Source organism: Anopheles aquasalis, chromosome Y, assembly GCF_943734665.1.
Source record: "Anopheles aquasalis chromosome Y, idAnoAquaMG_Q_19, whole genome shotgun sequence".
Classification (NCBI taxonomy): Eukaryota; Metazoa; Arthropoda; class Insecta; order Diptera; family Culicidae; genus Anopheles; species Anopheles aquasalis.
This window is the reverse complement of record NC_064879.1, coordinates 3932668-3950988: the sequence shown is the minus strand read 5'-3', so window position 1 is coordinate 3950988 and position 18321 is coordinate 3932668. Positions and strand designations below refer to the sequence as shown.

At 53.5% G+C, this 18321-nt stretch overlaps 3 protein-coding genes across 9 annotated transcripts; 2 read left to right on the top strand and 1 right to left on the bottom strand.

Annotated features, from left to right (window-relative positions):
* Window positions 1-432: 432 nt before the first annotated feature.
* On the top strand, window positions 433-9758 carry LOC126579893 (rhophilin-2). 4 transcript variants are annotated; one of them, XM_050243600.1, is made up of 9 exons: window positions 433-863; window positions 2178-2349; window positions 6403-6647; window positions 6771-7066; window positions 7160-7371; window positions 7448-7769; window positions 7873-8858; window positions 8941-9093; window positions 9184-9758. In XM_050243600.1, exons 2-9 carry the CDS (start codon window positions 2320-2322, stop codon window positions 9406-9408), a joined length of 2469 nt encoding a protein of 822 aa, XP_050099557.1. In that variant the 5' UTR covers window positions 433-863; window positions 2178-2319; the 3' UTR covers window positions 9409-9758. The 4 variants fall into 4 exon arrangements, with proteins under 4 accessions (XP_050099557.1, XP_050099556.1, XP_050099554.1 ...); XM_050243599.1 differs by having other exon boundaries at window positions 433-1248; XM_050243597.1 differs by having other exon boundaries at window positions 433-1404.
* Window positions 9759-10455: 697 nt separating this feature from the next.
* On the top strand, window positions 10456-12113 carry LOC126579729 (sodium channel protein Nach). The gene is made up of 6 exons (XM_050243278.1): window positions 10456-10574; window positions 10695-11275; window positions 11351-11606; window positions 11691-11797; window positions 11875-11965; window positions 12081-12113. Exons 1-6 carry the CDS (start codon window positions 10456-10458, stop codon window positions 12094-12096), a joined length of 1170 nt encoding a protein of 389 aa, XP_050099235.1. The 3' UTR covers window positions 12097-12113.
* Window positions 12114-12262: 149 nt separating this feature from the next.
* Window positions 12263-18255, bottom strand: LOC126579892 (histone deacetylase 6). 4 transcript variants are annotated; one of them, XM_050243594.1, is made up of 9 exons: window positions 17740-18255; window positions 16583-17161; window positions 16244-16515; window positions 15939-16131; window positions 15697-15756; window positions 14891-15168; window positions 13298-14819; window positions 13145-13232; window positions 12263-13066 (listed from the first exon to the last, which is right to left on the bottom strand). In XM_050243594.1, exons 1-9 carry the CDS (start codon window positions 17740-17742, stop codon window positions 12705-12707), a joined length of 3357 nt encoding a protein of 1118 aa, XP_050099551.1. In that variant the 5' UTR covers window positions 17743-18255; the 3' UTR covers window positions 12263-12704. The 4 variants fall into 4 exon arrangements, with proteins under 4 accessions (XP_050099551.1, XP_050099549.1, XP_050099550.1 ...); XM_050243592.1 differs by lacking the exon at window positions 17740-18255 and adding an exon at window positions 17268-17373; XM_050243593.1 differs by lacking the exons at window positions 15697-15756; window positions 17740-18255 and adding exons at window positions 15560-15619; window positions 17268-17346.
* Window positions 18256-18321: the final 66 nt, after the last annotated feature.

Sequence of the window (18321 nt, the reverse complement as noted above, 5' to 3'; positions counted from 1 at the left end):
ATATAAGAATACATATATAGAATACAGAATATACTTTTAAATATCTAAATGGTGTGGTATCTATGGTGTGGTTTGTCCGCATTTAATCAACCGGGTCCGTCCGGGGTTGGACCGTCCCCCTCCTTTCCCCCTTCGGACCGGTCGGTGATGATGGCGCGGAGCGGAGTGGAGATCGCTTAGTTTTCCCTTATGGTTTCGCTCTCGGCTCGTCTCTCTCTCTCTCTCTCTCTCTCTCTCTCTCTCTCTCTCTCTCTCTGTGTATCTTTCTCTTTCGTGCGCCTATTTCCTAAACATCTTATTCTGCTTCTCGTTCGTCCGTAGAAGCTCGCAAGCACCGCTACATACAGCCAGCATTCCCGTTGCTTTTTGCCCTTATTATAGACCCCCCCCCCCCCCCCCCAAGTCTTCTTCTGCGCTCTGCGCTGCGTCCGCCCGCTACCATCGCCACCCCTTCGGTGTCTGTGTTGATTGGCGCGATGTTCGTTCCGTCGTGCCCTTGGCAGGGAACCGCCGTCCCCAATAGTGCCGCTGCTGCAAGATCTCGTTTGCTTGCTCACCCCGCATTCATCCGCACTTTCTTCCCTTGTCGTCTGCCCCTGACCTGACGTTCGCACCGTTAGACTGCGCATCGCGCGCGCGCGCGCGCGCGTTGTTTCTTTGTTGGCAACAAAGGGGCAAGGCGGCACACAACACATGCGCTGCTACCATAGGTCCGTCCTCATTCCCCGTCCAGTGGGCTCACTCACCTCTTCCCGATTACGTTCGCCTCGTTTGCTCCTTTCCTCTTTCGGGCTTTCCCGTGGCGTGGCGTGGCGGCTCGTTCCCTCTCCCCTCTCTCTCCTTCACCCTTTTTTTCCGGCTTGGTGTGTATTTTGTTGTCGTCGTTGCTGCTGCGGCTGCGGCTGTTATGCTACTTCACATCTCAAACCCACGGGCTCCGTATTATGCCGCTGCCGCTGCTGGGCGGGATATTATGCTCATCTGGGAACACGCCGCCGCCCCGCATACCGTGCCGTGCCGTGCGCCGTGCACCGTGCCGCGCGGTTGGTGCACGCTCACCGCTAGACGATCGCGGCATTTGTTCGCGGAACTCCAATGCGATCGGTCGTCACGTGCGGTGCTTTCGGTGTTGCTGCTGCTGCTGCTGCTAGAGCACTGGCATCCCGGTATCTGCGTCCGGTGATAAAAGCGTTGTGTGTTTAGTGAGCGCGCGGGCGCGAGCGCGGGCGCGCGCACTTGTGTCTCTCGGTGCGTAAGTGTGTACCTGAAAGAGGGGTGGAAGCGACGGGGGGAAGGGAGTGTTACAACCCTCCATCGTGTCCCTTTTGATCCTTGGAAGCTTGTGGTCCGCGTTTTCGCGTTTCCTGTTCGCGCCAGGAAGGAAAGGAAAACCCTGAAGCGCAGGTGCTGATCATATTTTTAGTTGTTCCTGTTGTTACCCATACCCTTTTCAATTGCCCACCCCTGCGCAAGTCGGGAAAATCACGAACGTGTGGATCTTAAGCGAACACGCAGTGCGCCGGGGAAGCAAAAAGGAAACTCATCATCGAACCTGTGGCACGTTCGCAACCCAGCACCGGCACCAGCAGGCAAGCAGGTGGTTCTGGTTCCATGATTTCCGTTTCGCTCGGTCGGTCACGCGCGGCTGAGCATACGAGGCATAACCGAGGGAGGAAGAGAAAGAGAGTGTTTTGGGGTGTGGTGGTGGTGGTGGTGGTGGTGTACCAGTCGGTTACACCCCGCGACTGCCTTTCCGAGCTGGGAACGGTGGATGAGAAATGCCGATGGGGTCCATCACCCCGTCATACACCCTTCAGATTTCCGGGCGCCAACCCTACAACACCATTCTGGGATTTCTTCCCCCCGTATCAACCCTTCTGCTGCTGCTAGTGCTGGTGGTGCTGGTGCCGCTAGTACTGCTGGTGTTTTGGTGTTCACAAATGTAAAAGGACTTCCGAACCCGATCAACCGAACTCACACAGTTAGTTCAATCGTGTTTCAACTTTTCAACCGCCCCCCCGAAAAAAAAAAACCGACACCCAGGTACCGCGAGTCAACAAACTGCTGCTGCTGCTGCTGCTGCTGCTGCTGCTGCTGCTGCTGCTGCTGCTGATTAGTGGTCGGTTTTGTGCCCAGCTGGCTAACCTTCTCGATCTGCGTCTGTTCTCCTGATACAGCATCCCGTGTAGCCGGTGTGATTAACCCCCCGAAGAACTATTACGGGGATTCACCCCGTCGTGTGTGTTCCAGTGGTTCTTACCGGAGACCCCCCCCGCCGGGACACCATTTCACCGGTTGTGTTGTGATCTCGGTCTCGCGATGGGCTTCCTGCAGGACTTGCAGCTTAAGGTAAGAGCTATATTGTTATATAGGGCCCTATTGCGTGTGTCTTGTCTTGAAAACAAGACTGCTCTTGCTGGTGCCCGAAACTGGTGAAAAAACTCAGCATGAACTGTATGAACCATGAATGAAATATCAATGGCAACTGCGACGAAAATAAAAAAAATGGGTACCAAAAACGACACAGCTCAACTGGCGACTAGAGTGAAGTCCACTGTGATCAAATTTATCCTTTTTTTTTTATTTGCAAATAAAACCTAGCTGGATTTGGACACCTCTTCTCCGGTGATAACAGTTATCAGGGACACTCGCCAAGCAGAGCCAAATAAATAATAAATCTAAAAATTCAGGAAAAAAAACTGTTTCTACACGTTTGCTCGCTAAGTTCAAGAAACCGTTTGGATTTGTTTGTTTAGCTGCAGAAATCGCAACAAGCATCTCTAACTTGAGTCTCATTTCACAGACTCGCAGTCTGGTACCAAAAGGTACACGACTGGAAAAGTGAGACTCAGGTGCTTATTCTGTAACTTTCGATTACGATGGCCTCAGGCGTTCGATTCATTTGGTTCATTTTGTGTTCATTTGGTGTTCACGATCGCCTGCATGTCGAGTGCATTTTTGTGGTCGACAGCTGGCGTTCTGTTTACATCGAGCATCGAGCATCTGAAAAACAGTTATAGCGTCCTGATTGTGCATCAATAATTTCTTTCTGCTAATCGTATACTATTATTACAAAGGTTAAGTCGTTTTTATACCGAAAAAAACAAGTTAATTCACAGTTTTTTTTACTTCAAACTGTCATTTTGAATTGTTTATTGTTTTCGAAACGTTTCGAAATTCGCATGAATCATCGAACGCCTGAGGCCATCGTAATCGAAAGTTACAGAATAAGCACCTCAGTAGAGTTTCGGTTGATTTTTTTCCGTTTCGTCAAAGTCACCAATGATAGCTAACGATGTTGGTTTTTGGTGGTGTTAGTTTATTTTTATGGTCGTATTAGGAACTGTTGTGTATTCGGACTCAAAAAAATTACCGGTTCATTCACTAATTCAAAAAATGACTGCTGAGTTTTTTCATTAGCTGTAAAGCAGTCTTGTTTTCAAGACAAGACACACGCAATAGGGCCCATAACCAGATAGTTACACCCCCCCGTGTCGTTTCCTGTCCCTCAAGGTTCTGGGTTACCCATTTCCTAACCCCTAACGCGCTCTGTTCTGCGAAGTAGTGCACCTCCAGTGAGTAGCGATTGTTGTTCGAGCAAACAATACGTTGCGGATTGCCTCGCGATTGCGCTCGCGATCAGCTCAGTTCGCCCGCTGCGCGAACATGAGAGCAGGCTGGCTGGCTGGCTGGCTGATTCTAAAGCCACCCCCCCCCCCTCCCCTCCCCTGTTTCCCTTGCGTGATCTGCATGTTTGCGGTGATTTTTTCCCATGTACCATCTTACCTCGACTGCAAGGTGACCGCGAAACCGCGACGATCCGGCAGTAACAAAAACGAGAACACGCCGACGAACGACCGGAGGCTGCCCGGTGGCTGCCCGGTGGCTGACCTACAGTCTAAGGCACAATCCCTAACCCAGGCTAGAGCTTGGAATACACCTTAATATTTGGCCGCGCACTCTTCTACTCACTGCAGCGCTCCTAGTGGTCGCTTTGCTACTTGCTTTGGGTGTCGCTTTAAAGGGTTAATAGTCTTCTCTATTAGGGATAAAAAAATGGTTAAAACCGATCGATCATTACTTCAAAAGTTATCGCCGATGGAACACGAAAGGCGAAAAGAAAAACATCTGCACACTCTCTGTGAAAACTCGCGATTTGACTAGCGAAAAATCCCCGACAATTTCAACCAAAGCTCGAAATGCCATATTCAAACGTTACTTGGGGTCTCGTTGCGTTTAATCGGGCATAATAAAAACAGACGAAAGAAGCGTAACGTATGCCCAATTCTGTGGATAAAACGTAAGCAAACAGTTTTCAACGATCCTGGAATCTCTGAAAGTGTAATTTGGCCTAAAAAGTTACGCCAGGTGCAATCAGAGTTCGACAAATAGTTTTGTCGGATGGTTTGAGATGGTATCAAGTCAGAAAAAAAGCCAAACAGTTCCATAGAACAACGCTTGATTGCTAAAAATCCGTGCAAGGAAGCCGTACCAACCAATTGTTGACGGAACTTGCACCATGTGGAATTGATGAAACTCACGTAAAACTGATTTAAAAAAAAAATCCGCGAGGCAAATTTCACTTTAGCAATCATAGAGGGAATACGATTTTGGAAGGTTTTAGTTTATTTTACGCAGAGCAAATTGCTCGTAAACTGCTCAACTTGGCAAGCAATCTGTAGTTGTGGCTTGAAAACGAAAGTTTTCATGACGGGAGGGTCCATGAACGACCGTTTTCGTACAAAGAAGAATGCCTGGAAAAGGTCATTCTACCTTTTGTTAGGTCTCACAAAGGTCCTGTTAAGTTTTGGCCAGACTTACGAAGGTCATAGGTTGGTATCGTGACTATAACATTGTTTTCATACCAAAAATCATTAAAAAATTGCCCACAATTTCTCCCAATCGAACAATATTGGGCTGTAATGAAGCTAAAACTTAGGAAAAAAAAAGAAAAAAGAGATAAAAAAAAAGAAAAAAAATCCAGCTAACATGTACAAATGGTGGCAAAAACTGGCACAAGAAGTTACTTCCAATATTCCAATTCCAAACGATTCACAATAATTTTATCCCTACTTTTTATCGACAGCTACATAAAATACCTACAAAACCGACACCGTTTTCCATGTGTTTAGCTCATTTCTGGCCAGAGCTGTGTCCTGTTTTATGCGGCCAAACTTTAAGGTGTTCCAAGCTTTAGTTGGCTACCGAAAGTGGTCGGTCCTGTAACTGTGCTGCTGCTGCTCCGATCACCGGTTATGCTCTCGTGGCCTGTTGCCTTACATTTGATCTGTAACTCGGTGTGATGAGAACCGGGGGGGGGGGTGGTCCGGAGAAAGGAGTTCTCTGTGGTCCAGCATTAGAGAGAAAGTATCCACCATCGCGAGCGACGGAATGCCATTCCGCCGTCCGTCCTACCCAGGGGCCGCCGCCACCGCCGCCGCCGCCGGACGCAGCCTCCCGCTTACGTCAACGCGCCAAACGCGTATCAAACCAGTTCCTCCCGGTTGTTCCAGAAAACGCGGCAACACAAATTACACAAAACTGACTGTCCACGGGGGGGGGGGGGGGGGGGGGGGGGGGCGGTGGATCACAATCCAGTATTCCAGGCCCCGGGTTGCTCCGGTTTTGAATTGGGTCATCATCTCATAGCCACCGATCGATGGGGGGTACCGGAGAGGGGGGTTTGTTCCGGTGAAGGGCCTGGCCTGGCTTGGCGTCACACACACACACACACACACACACACGCGCATGTTACGCGATGTTTCATGTAGTCATCGAGTATACGAGCATAATGAGCGCTGCGGCCGGCCAGCATCACATCAGCTCCCTCGAGCCGCTGCATGATGGTAAAGACCACCTTCTAACGGGGATTTCAAAGCTTGCCGTGCCAAGTGTGCCAGCGTCCGCGCGATGATCGAATCGAGGCGCGCCTCCCGAGCCAGTTACCTACTTCTCCGCGGTGTGACTCCCGGCCGACCTAATGCCGAGACGTAACACTTCCGTCCGTCCTGTACCGGTGCCGCCCAATCCGCTGAGATAACTCTCTATTGCTCTCTAGTGGCTGAGGTAATTTGCGTCTATTCTGCGAGAGCAACAGGTGAGCTGCTCGTAAGAAGTAGGTCTGTTGTTGTGTATCTGGGTAGAGAGCGGCGAGGTACACGGGAGGGGGTTGCTGAGAAATGGTGGAGATGAAGGGTGGATACCGAAGAGTTCCAGCAAGCCACTCCAGTGCTGTGCAACGACGGCTACCTAACGGTAGTGTATATAGTAGGTCAGGTCATCTCTCTGTCCGGCACTGTCGAAACCATGCCGCAGGCAAAAACAGAAGCAACAGAAGCTCCTCTCGCGCCGGCTCGTCGTTTGTTGACCTTCTGCTTTCTGCTTCCGTTTTTTTTTGATTAGGGTTCGGATCCGCGGGCGGCCACCTGCCGCAGCAAGCTGCAGACCAAGCGCTGCAAGCTGAACCAGGAAATCAACAAGGAGCTGCGGCTGCGGGCCGGCGCCGAGAACCTGTACAAAGCGACCACCAACAAGAAGCTGAAAGATACGGTTGCGCTCGAGCTGAGCTTCGTCAACTCCAACCTGCAGCTGCTGAAGGAGCAGCTGTCCGAGCTGAACTCGTCGGTCGAGATCTACCAGAGTGAAGGGTAAGCCAGTAAATTCGCGTCACGCACTGTACACAGCACAACTGTAATTGTCGGCCATTCTCTATTTATTTGACTGTTTCTTTTTTTTTATGGATCCCTCACAATCACCATCACTGCGTACAGGCTAGACTACGTCATTCCGATGATACCACTCGGGCTGAAGGAGACGAAGGAGATGAACTTCATGGAGGCGTTCTCGGACTTTATCCTGGAGCACTACAGTGAAAACTCGCAAACGTACGAGGATGCCATCGCCGACATTACGGACACGAGACAGGCGGCCAAAACGCCGACCCGCGATATGCTGGGCGTATCGCTGCTGTTCCGCTACTACAACCTGCTGTACTACGTCGAGCGGCGCTTCTTTCCCTCCGATCGCAGCCTGGGCGTGTACTTCGAGTGGTATGACTCACTGACGGGTAAGGTCACCGGATTACACACCCACATTCACCTCCCCCCCCGTTAACCACTGCACTGTGCTCTCTGCGCTTCTACTTCCCATGGCATGGCAGGTGTACCATCGTGCCAGCGTACCGTGGCGTTCGAGAAGGCCTGCATCCTGTTTAACCTGGGTGCCATCTACACGCAGATCGGCGCCAAGCAGGACCGTTCGCTGGAGAAGGGGCTCGATGCGGCGGTCGACAATTTTCTGCGGGCGGCCGGTGTGTTCCGGCACATCTTCGACACGTTCACGAACGCACCGTCAATGGATCTGAAGCCACAGGTGCGTACGTCCGTCACCGCCCATTTGTCTCCGTTGCTCTCGCTTGTGCTCATGCTTTTATGCTCCTCTGCTCTAGGTGCTGGAGGTGCTGGTAGCGCTCATGCTGGCCCAGGCGCGCGAGTGTTTGTACGAAAAGCTGCTGCTCCAGCTCACTGGCAACCCCAAGAGTTCGTCGACGGACGAGCAGCACCATCATCAGGTGGAGGAAGAAGACGAGGACGAGGAAGAGAACGAGCAGAAGGGGCACGCACAGATCCAGAGGGATCTGGCCGGTGAAGCGACACAGGTGGCGTTAGAGTATCAGGAAATCCACCGGATACTGCTGAGCAACGATGCCCACACGTACCTACCGGAGTGCTGGGCTGGCCTGGTACCGCTCAAGTCGGAGTACTACAAAGGTACGTGCTTCCTCTTGTCATACTTGTCGCTTGCCCCCCGCCTAGAAACCGCCTTACACTCCACGTTTATCCGCTGCTTTCCTCCGCCCTCTTTTTACCGCAGCACTCGCTCACTACCATACGGCTAAAGCCGTACGCCTGTCCGGACGTGACAACAAACATCACGGAGCACGCCATGGCGACGACACGTTCATCTTCGACGAGCTGTCACTGCTACACGAGCCGGGGCTGGACGTGGAGACGGTCCGGAGGGCACACCTGCGCGAGTCACTGTACAGCCACGAGGAGGCCCAGCGGTTGCAGCGCATGTGCCGCGAGCTGAAGAACAAGCTGGCCTTGACGAAGGTGCTGAACCGGGCCCACGAGCGTTCACGGTTGGCGCTGGAGCGGGCGCGTCACCGCCACCGCCAGGCGGCCGGTCCACGGCCACGAACCGATCGCGACGCAACCGGCGACCTGCTCGATCTCGAGCTCGGGCACGATCCGGACTTTGATCTGCTGCCCGTGGTGATGCTGAGCGCGTGCTCCAAGTTCACGATCACGCTCACCAGCCCGGACTTTACCGCGCACAAGATCGAGGACCCGTTCCGGCGGCTCGGCCCGATCGCCATCTTCTCGGCACGGCGCCACTGGACGGCACCGCGCAGTATACGGCTGCAGAAGGGCAGCAACACGATCGTGCTCGGTGGCCGTGGCGGTGGCACGGTCGAACGGCGGCGTGTACTCGGTCGCACCGACGACAGGACACAATCGAGCAGCTATGGCAGTGGGAGTGGGGGTAGCAGCTACTCCAACCACACCAGCCAGCACAGTAGTGGTGGTGGTGGTGGTGGTCGCTGCTGTGGGGAGTGTGCCAGCAAGACCAACTACTACAACGATAGCCGGGCGTGCCGGGTCTGCCTGAAGGATGTTTGCCACGTGTCCGAGCGGGACCGGGACGGCGTCCAGCGGGGGTCCGAGATGCAGCTGCTGCAGGCCGACGCAGCCTCCTCGACGAACGAGGAGCAAGAGACGGCCAGCTTCGGCTTCAGCATCCGGGGCGATACGCCGGTCATGATCGCGTCGGTTGAGCTCAACTCCCTGGCGGACGTAAGTAGACAGCAGACGGGCCAAAAGCAGATGGGCAAAACGTAAACCGTGCATTAACTGGTCTCTTCCGTGCCGCACGCAGCTCGGCGGCATCAAGGAGGGTGACTTCATCGTCGAACTGTGCGGGGTCGACGTCAAGTGGTACACAATGCAGCAGATGCAGAAGCTGATCCACAACTGTGGCTCCAGCATCGAGCTGAAGGTCATCACACCGATGGATCGCAACTATCAGAACGTAAGCGTCGGACAAGCCGAGCGTTTGAGAAGGGAAGGGCTAATTGACTAATTGTTTTGCGGTCTTATCTTGCATATTCCAATCGCGCAGCCTATCGCCTCAGCGAACCACTGCAGCCAGGGCTCGATATCCACGCTCTCGGGCAGCTCTTCCTCCGGCATCTCGTCCGACAGTGCACCGTCGCCCACCGGTACCACCAGCAAGCAAGCGAGCAAGTCGCACCGCACCAAGCTCGGCAAACCCCGTCTCAGCAGTTTCACCTCTGGCAGCTGGAACCCGTTCCGGCGGGCGCAAAACCTGGGCAAAACGTTTTAGCACCAAGAACGCGGCAATCCCGAGGCCCACGCACAACCGCGGCTCACACCACATGCACACCACATGTGTCTTTCTCCTCCTGTGTCTCTTGCGTGTTTCACTTTTTGCCACTTGCAAAATAACACTCCAGCATCTTCTGATTTCCGATTCTTCTTCTGACTTCTGATTTTAGAGAGAGAGAGAGAGAGAGAGAGAGAGAGAGAGAGAGAGAGAGAGAGAGAGAGAGAGAGCCGGTAGACTGCTGTTTCGCCTTCCTGCGCTTCGTATTTTAACAGTACGAATACTTTGAATTAACTACATTAAGCCACGTGGTCGGCGAGCTCAACAAGCAAAGCAAATAAATACCATAAACCCCTATAATAATGATTTTTTTTCCTTCCCGCAGCCTCATTACTGCCGTTAATTGGTCCATTGTTAGTCGCTAGATATTGGCCCCCTTCGTGGGTGGTAGTGGTGGTGTATTCAATAGCTACAGCTATATTAACGGCCTACTAATGGTTTAGTATCGGATATGGAATCAAAGAGCTCGTACACCCGGTAACGTGTGGCGAAGAATGCTTTGTCTCTTTGGCATAAGCTTATCGGCTGCTTTCTATCATCAGCTCCTCTCAATCATATTGCTCCACACACGCAGGTAGGGTTGGCGTACGTTTGATTTTGCTCACAGTATAGTTCGGTTTCAATCGTTGGCGTGACTGACGGCTTGTGACGGCGTGTGACGGCGTGCTCCCGGAAATATTCCGAACGCGACACAGATGCAAATCCTAACATTCGATCGATGGTTTAGAAGGTACCGTATCGACTATCGGCCCCCCCCGCCAGGGTATTTGAAACTTTCATCTTGCGGCCTACGGCTGCCACACCCATTCCAGAGTGCATTGGTTGGGCGTGATGATCGGTTTGAACTGTATGATGTACGGGTCGATCAGGAACCTCGTATCCAACTACCTGTACAATCCACTCACCTTCTACATCGACTCGGCACAGTGAGTAGATCGGAGGCCATCCCTAGGTGGCTGATGTTCGAAACGCTCCCCGTATATAACTATGAACCGCCCCCTCTTCACGCCCAAATCTGTGAGTAGCCTGCAATGGAACACTACCTTTCCAGCAGTAACACTGTGCCAGGTGGTCAACAGTGAAACCATCGCCGAGCTAACCGAACGGTAATGGAACGGGATTAGGCAACGTCTCTTGGTTTGGAAGATGTGCTTCTCTCTCTCTCTCTCTCTCTCTCTCTCTCTCTCTCCCTCCCTCTGTCTCTCTCTCTCTTCCACTTCCTTTAGTCATTTCGGGATTGACCGAAATCCCCTGTTGGACAGCCTGGTGATGGATATTGCCTTTTATGGTGGGACGTGCTACTCCTGCGAAGAGTGCCTGTCGGGAGCGATCAACTGCAGCGTACTGGGCAGCTTCGGTGACCTAGTGCACCGTTACCGGGCGTCCTGCGAGGAACTGCTAACGGACTGCCATTGGCAGCACCAGCCGGTCGACTGTTGCCAGCTGTTCCGCCCGCTCGATACCGAGTTCGGTCGCTGCTATGGCGTGAACGTGCGCAACAGGCTGACCGGCGGTGTTGGTGCGGGTCCACCGGCGTTGGCCACGGGGCCGCTTCTGGTCAGCAACCGGCAAACGGGCCCCGGTCGGCTGGAGTTCCGTGTGCTGGAGGACGTACAGCTGTACCTCCACGATGAGTACGGAGTGCCGCACGCCTACATCGATCGTACCATGCGCGAAACCATCCTGTGGGGCATGCGCAAGGAGGTGGTGGTGCGCGTGCTCGAGATCGAGAACCGGGACGCGGTGGCCGAGCTGTCGGTCGAGCGGCGCAACTGTCGCTTTCCGCTGGAACTGCCCCCGAATCGAGGTAAGCGATTTTGGATTGCGATTCCGCCAGCCAGCGGTGTCCATGTGTTCTACTTCTCCCGATGGTGAATTGCAGGGGCGCAGCTGTACAGCTACTACAGCTTCTCAGCCTGTGCTGTAGAGTGTTTCGCCCGGACCCAGCGCCACTACTGCAACTGTACGCACCACCTGATGCCGCGCGATCCAGCAGAGCGGCAGGCCAGGGAGTGCTCTTTCGATGGGCTCGCCTGTCTGACCAAACACTCGGTCGAGATAGCGCAGGCACGCAAGCGGTGCCCATGCCTGGCGTCCTGCGTCGAACCGGAGTTTTTCGTCATTCACAAGTCGGAAGAGTGAGTGTGGCCGAACCCCTCACCCCCGGTTAGCAGGCGGACTAGCTCTTCATTTCTCTCTCCCTCTACTGAACACATTTCCAGTTACTTCCCGGAAGAGGAACAGGAGGGTCGCGTGACGGTGCGACTGTTGTCGTTGCCATACGAGCGGTTCGTGCGCAACATCGCCAAGACGGAGATGGATCTCTTTAGTAAGTGAACACCCTCAAGTAGGTCCACCTCATCACTACGCAACGCTGCCATAATTTTCCATTCACCCTTGCCTTAGTCGCGCTCGGCGGATTCATGGGTCTCTTTTTCGGTGCCTCCGTCTTGACGGCGACCGATTTTCTGCTCAACCTATGGTGGGTTCGTCCCAGGTAAATGGCCAGCTCACCGCTCGACCGATGTGTTAACTAATTGTGTCCGTTTTGTTATTCTCAATTTGAACATTTTTGCGTTTGGAATAACACCATTTGGATAGCAACTCATCAGCTGGCCCGTTAAATAACGATCAACGAATCAGGCGAGCAAAATCGAAACCGCACGCTATCGTATTGTCTCGCAAAAGTGTCTGGGCGAGAAAGGGGACAGTAAAACGTTCGCTCCAGCATACGGCACACGACGACTCTCGACGATTTCTCCCAACTTCTGGTGTCGGTGAATTGTTCTCATGATTGAATTGGATTAGGATACGATTTATTGCTCTTTAGTTAATCCTGCGGGCGCCCTGGATTGTTACTGTTACTGTGCTTGTTTTAGTTTCGCAGTGAGTAGTGTGCTTTTTCCCTAACAATCTGTTAAGTTCTATTTGCATTTGGATCGTTGTTTTCCTTCTCTTTTTTTCATTTAATTATTTGTAATACATCTGAGCACAGTAACTCGATAAGGTAAGGTGACACAACATGGTTTTAACTAGGAGTAACATGCAAACACACGCCTCGATCATTGGTTACAACTGCTGCCAAAACGCGTGTAGCTTCAGATAGCAGCAGAATAAACGGGAATGTGTATTATTAACACTTGGCACCTCTAGCCCTACTTGAAGTAAGCGATCAGCATGTGCTTCAATAAAATTAGCACAAGCACACGGAACAGTATCCTGGAGGTGTTCGAATATCAATCGGTTGAGCGCGATGGCTGACCCTGTGCGTCCCCTGCGCCGCCGTCTGTTCGTACCACCTCCAGCGACACGTTGCTGCCGTACGACCAGTGAAACGGTTCGCCGAACTTGGCCATATGGACTAGCGTTTTGTAGGGATGGAGCGCCACATTGTCGATGTAGCTGTCGCAACCGTAACACCATACGGACAGATCACTAAAGCTGATGGCGATCGGGTGGTGGGGCGTGTCGGTACTGTGCTGTACCATGTGCTGACCGACGTACCGTCCGCAGTAGATGCCATAGCAGATCAGGCACATCCAGTTCTCGGACCGCGAACCGCAGTTGGTGCAGGGTGCGGTGAGGTGATTTAAAAATGCTGGAACGATTAAAAGAGGAAGGGCAGCCGGTAAGGTAAGGGGTTCTCTTCGAAAATGCCACTCTATCCGACACTCACTAGCAGGGATCGTCTCAGATTGCAGCAGCTTCAAATGGGGACAGTCCTGCTTGGGGACGATGGCAAACATTTCTTCGTTTTCAAGTGCCTACAACGAGAGGAAGAAGGTAAAGATATACCGGTACTGTGCTTGGATGAGACCACTGGGCCTACCTGCATGTTTTCTCGGAGAAACTCGGTAAGCGTCTGCTTCGATGTGGACGTGCTCGCCGTCCCGGAAGGGCCATCTCCTGAGCCACTGGAACCAGCTGCTGTCGAGGGTAGTGGGTTCGCTCCGTCGCCACCGCCGTCGCCGCCGCCACCGCTCCGCTCGCTTAGGGTGACATTCTTCAGCATAGCGCTAAGCTCGAAGCTGCTGCTGAAGTTTGGCAGCTTCTGGTTGCCGAAACATAACGCACTCCAGTGCTTGCTCTGCACCGCAATGACATTCCGTAGCGTTTCATAGCACGAAGCCGTCACCGTGGCCGACTGGTGTTGGGGTGTGATCGCTTGCAGCATTGGCAACGGATCGCCGAGCAGCGCCTTCGCGCACATGGCCATTGCGTGCGAGATCGTGTTCACGTTGTAGCCGCCTTCGAGGCAGACGATGATGCGCCCGCCGGCCAATGACGAGAGCCACTGCGTGAAGTAACCGTACGCTTCCGGTGTGACGCGGCAACCGCCGAGCGGGTCACCGATTGCCGCATCGAACCCGGCCGATACCAGCACCAGCTCCGGGTCGAACTCGTACGCGATGGGCAGGATGACCGAGGTGAAGGCGGCCATATACTCTAGGTCGCCCATCGACTTGTGGTTCCAGGGTACGTTCACGGTGAACCCGGCCCCCTTGCCATGACCGACCATCGTATAGTTCCCGTCGGTACCGCGCGGGAAGAACGTTCCGTTATCGTAGCGGTGCACCGAGATGTACAGCACGCGGGGATCCTCCTCAAAGATGTGCTGCGTCCCATTGCCATGGTGCACGTCCCAGTCGACAATCAGCACCCGTTTCAGATGGTGCTGCTCGAGTGCGACCCGGGCTGCGACAGCCACATTGTTGAAGATACAGAACCCATGCGGTTCGTTCGGTTCGGCGTGATGGCCCGGTGGCCGCACGATGCACAGTCCGGCGCGGCTACACCCACTCATCACCTCGTGAACAACCTGAACCACCGAGCCGGCGGCCATCGCAGCGCTAGTGAACGTGCTCGGATGCAGGTAGACGGAATTGTACGATTCTGCCAGCGCTTTCAGCTCAGCCGAGTGCTCGCCGATCGCGTGCATCCGCTCCACGTGCTCGCGATCGTGCGCGAGGCACAGTTCGTCCACCGTTGCCGGCATGGTCGCGACCCGCTTCATCCGTTTCGCCAACTGGTAGTCGTCTACGAGCCGCTGATATATGTTCGCTATACGGGCCGGACATTCCGGATGTAGCGCATCGCTGATGTTTTGGTGCTCGAGCATAGCCTCATCGTATACGTAGCAAAGCCGTTCGGCCGGGTAGCTTAGATCCGTTGCCAGACGCAACTGTACCAGCCGGTCGTGGATTCGCTTCCGCTCGTCTACCGACTGCACCGGATAGCAGTTACGCGTTTCGTAGCGAGCCTCACTGGATCGTGGCGGTTCCGGTTCGAACCTGTACTCGGGCAGCTTGTGGAAGTTTTCTTGCGGGGTTACATTGTTGTAATCCTCCACACTGCGGGCGAAAGAATGGCGTGGGGTCAATTGGTGTGGTGTGTGACCGGTCGTCGGCGACGAGAGGCTTACTTGTACAGCTCGTTTAGCTGCAGGCTCTTCCAGTAGCTTCGATGGCTGGCGATGCAGTTCAGTATCGTTTCGCGGATGCTCGCGCACGGTGCCGTCAGCGGGTCGGCCAGCTTGGAGCACGGATCGCCGAGCAGCGTTTTGAGAGTGTGCATGCTTGCCTCGGCCAGCGATTCCAGGCAGTAGCCCCCCTCCAGTACCACCGCTACCCGGCCCTGTGCCAGCGACAGCAGCGGGCTTAGCAGGTGTGCGTAGAATGCAGGCGTTATGTTCATCATGCCCTACCGGACCGGCAAAAAAATGGAAAACAGTTTTAAAATCCACAAAACAGTCTAGCAATTCCGTAGCGTTCACAGAACCAGTTAGAAGGATTATACGAAAAACGATGAATGGCCATTGCGCAGGGTTACGGTGCATGAATGGTGCGGTTTGTGTGTATTACGTTGGGCAAAGAATTACTCTTGCACTCCCGGTTGAATGAAAGTGAACATGCGACAAAATGAAAATCCAACCAAACAGAATGGGGCGATCGATGCGCTCGCTGCTGCTTCCAACGGATTGATGCGATGATGCTCATGTTAGTTCCATAAGGAAGGCGGTGGTTGCATTTATGATAGATTTGTAGAGTAGATTTTTTTTTTGTTTTTTGGGGAGACAAACAGCGCAATGTACCTTTTCATCGCCCATCGCAGAATCATAACCGGCCGATACGATAACTAGTTCCGGAACGAACTGTGGTTGGTGTTCGCGACGAGGGGGAATAAACAGAAGAGGGAAACAATAAAAATGAAAACCAAATAGAAACCAACCTCTGGGCAGCCGAATGCGGCATCGTAGCCGGCAGATACGATTATCAGCTCCGGATTGAACTGGCGCGTGCCGGATAGCGGTGGTTAGAGGCAGAGATAACGGAGAGTGGAAAGAAATTAGATGACGCATTAGTATTGCTCTACCAGTAGAGCTCAGGCCTACAGAAGGGGCCCATTCTTCCACCGGGCTCCATTTCCTCTTGCACGGAGCGTCTGGAATTAGACCAAGGCGAATGAATTACCTCGGTAGCGACCGGTAATAGTAGCTGGTGCCAGATGGCGAGGTAGTCCGCATTTTCCATTCCGATAGCGTTCAGGGGGACATTGAAGTTGAAGCCCTCGCCCTTACCAGAGCCGACAAAGTCGAAGTCTGATTCGCGCAGGTTGGGCCAAAAGGTACCGTGCTCGTAGCGGTGGATGGAGAAGTACAGCACCCTGTGTGCGTGTGTGGGTGGGAGAGAGAGAGAGAAAGACAGAAAGAAAGAGAAAGAGAGAGAAAGAGTGTCTTTGCGTGATGAGGACTTGGTATCATGCCACCCTGATGTACCTCGGATCGGAGTAGAACATCCGCTGCGTGCCCTGCCCGTGGTGCACATCCCAATCGACGATGAGGATCCGGCTGAATCCGAGCTTATCGAGCGCGTGCTGGGCGGCAATCGCGACGTTGTTGAAGAAGCAATACCCGTTGAACTCGGCGGTCATGGCGTGATGGCCGGGTGGCCGTACTATGGCCATTCCGTTCTGGATCTCGCCCTTGCAAACGGCTTCGACGAGTGCCATCGTGCTACCCACCGACAGCAGGCTTGTCTCGTACGATCCCTGCAATGATCCCACAAGAACGTGCATTGCTCGGACCGCCAAGAGAGCCGTGGGGGAGACTACCTACCGGATGGATGAAGATGGCGTCGTAGTGCGAGCTTAGATCCTCTAGCTGCACCTTATCTAGGGAGCCGCGTGTCGCTTTCAGCGTTTCCAGGTGCTGCTGCGTATGCTTGAGCCGTATCTCCTCCTCGGTGGCCAGCCGTGGCCGTACGAACGTGCACCGGTCGATCAGTTGCTCGATCTCTATTCGCTTCATCACCTCCAGGTACCGTTCCGGGCACTCGGGGTAGTTCGGATCCCACAGGCAGCGGTGCAGGAGGAATCGATCGTCGTACACGACGCCCGTCGCAAACCGTGGCCTTTCGCTCGAGCTGATCGCATTCTGGTAGATGTCCAGCAGCTGCTGATCCTGGAACGCCGGTTCCTCACTTTGCCGCCGATTCGCGCTCATCCTTTTCTTGCCCTGCTTCTTCGCTTCGGCCAAACTCGGTTGACTTGATCGCCCACGACCACCTACCGTACCGGGCTGCTTGGTCTCTGGTTGCTGCTGGTTGGTATTAGTGGCGCTCGCTTGCTCGCTTTGCATAGCAGTGCAACGACGAGTTGTTACGCCCGGTTTTTGGGTATATTTCTTCAAGATAGGCTTAAAAAAGACGGAGAGAGAGAGAGAGTGAACAGCTGTTAGAGCACAGCAAGACTGACGTCAGGATACGGCAGGATTAAGCAACGCAGTACGGTGGAGGGTCTACCACGAACTGAGGCAACGATTCGAATATTGCGGTACTCTTGTCATGCCACCCTGGATGGCCTGACATTTGATTCGCTCGCTATCTGTACGCTGTCCGAAATGCTCCCGTACTATATAGAAGGTGTCGCGAGAGGCTCGCACACATTCGCTTCGTGTCAACGCACGCTCCCGCCCCCAGGATCGTAAACAAAGGTGCCAGTTGCTACGATGAAATGAAGATGAATTAACGAAGATAAATGTGAGACGAATGTAGCCCCCTGGCCTGCTTAGTGTGCCCTTTTGGGGTGGTACTACAAACCTACTTGAGTGTTTCGATGTCAGCTCAATGCATTAATTCCGTATCGATTTGCCTGTCGCTGTGCTACGGGCTCTCATTGCCCTCATTTATACTGAGCCTCTTATCCATCCCTTCTGAGGGTGGGCGGCTATTGGCGCCTCGCGCCCTCGGTGATGCCGCCCAGTGTGCCACTTACCATCGTTGGGGTTTTTGCTCAAAGTTGACGCTACTGCTACAACGGTTACGGCGTGGGTTGAATGGGCGACGGTTGAAGGGAACCGAAAGTGAATGGTGAATCCGGAACGGGCAGATTGGAAGTTTCAGTTCCGTTCCTTGCTGCTGCCCTTGTTGTAGTTGCTTTTGCTCGTTAGCACTGTTAGATGATCTTGGCCAATCTTACGTTATAACTTAACAACAACTGTTTGATGGCTGCTTAGAAACTGTAACGGTAGCACTACACGGTGCACGGTGAAACTGAACCGAGCGGAAACTGAACATTTGCCCACGCCTGGCTAGTTTGGATCAACCTACGCGCTATCCGCCAACGCGCATTGGTCGTGAAGGTCGTATTTACCAAACAGGACAAGGCTTTGGATTCGGGCACCGAAATTCCCCCAACACAAAAACCGCGAGCATCACCAGCGAATCCAGCTGGTCGCACTCGAAAACCGCACGCGAATAGTACGGACGAAAATAAATGTTGTTTAGTATGTTATGCCACACGAAGCCGCGCGGGGGACAGCACGGAGCGCATATAAACTCGAAGTGTGCACGGTCG

Coding starts and splice junctions, on each gene's coding strand:
- LOC126579729 (XM_050243278.1), top strand. CDS start 10,456: ATGAACCGCCCCCTCTTCACGCCCAAATCTGTGAGTAGCCTGCAATGG. Junction 11,276..11,350: donor GGAACTGCCCCCGAATCGAG/GTAAGCGATTTT, acceptor GGTGAATTGCAG/GGGCGCAGCTGTACAGCTAC. Junction 11,607..11,690: donor GTCATTCACAAGTCGGAAGA/GTGAGTGTGGCC, acceptor ACACATTTCCAG/TTACTTCCCGGAAGAGGAAC.
- LOC126579892 (XM_050243592.1), bottom strand. CDS start 17,333: ATGTCAGGCCATCCAGGGTGGCATGACAAGAGTACCGCAATATTCGAA. Junction 15,169..15,696: donor CCGCATTCGGCTGCCCAGAG/GTTGGTTTCTAT, acceptor CCGGTCCGGTAG/GGCATGATGAACATAACGCC. Junction 13,233..13,297: donor TTCTCCGAGAAAACATGCAG/GTAGGCCCAGTG, acceptor CTCTCGTTGTAG/GCACTTGAAAACGAAGAAAT.
- LOC126579893 (XM_050243600.1), top strand. CDS start 2,320: ATGGGCTTCCTGCAGGACTTGCAGCTTAAG. Junction 6,648..6,770: donor GAGATCTACCAGAGTGAAGG/GTAAGCCAGTAA, acceptor CACTGCGTACAG/GCTAGACTACGTCATTCCGA. Junction 9,094..9,183: donor TGGATCGCAACTATCAGAAC/GTAAGCGTCGGA, acceptor CCAATCGCGCAG/CCTATCGCCTCAGCGAACCA.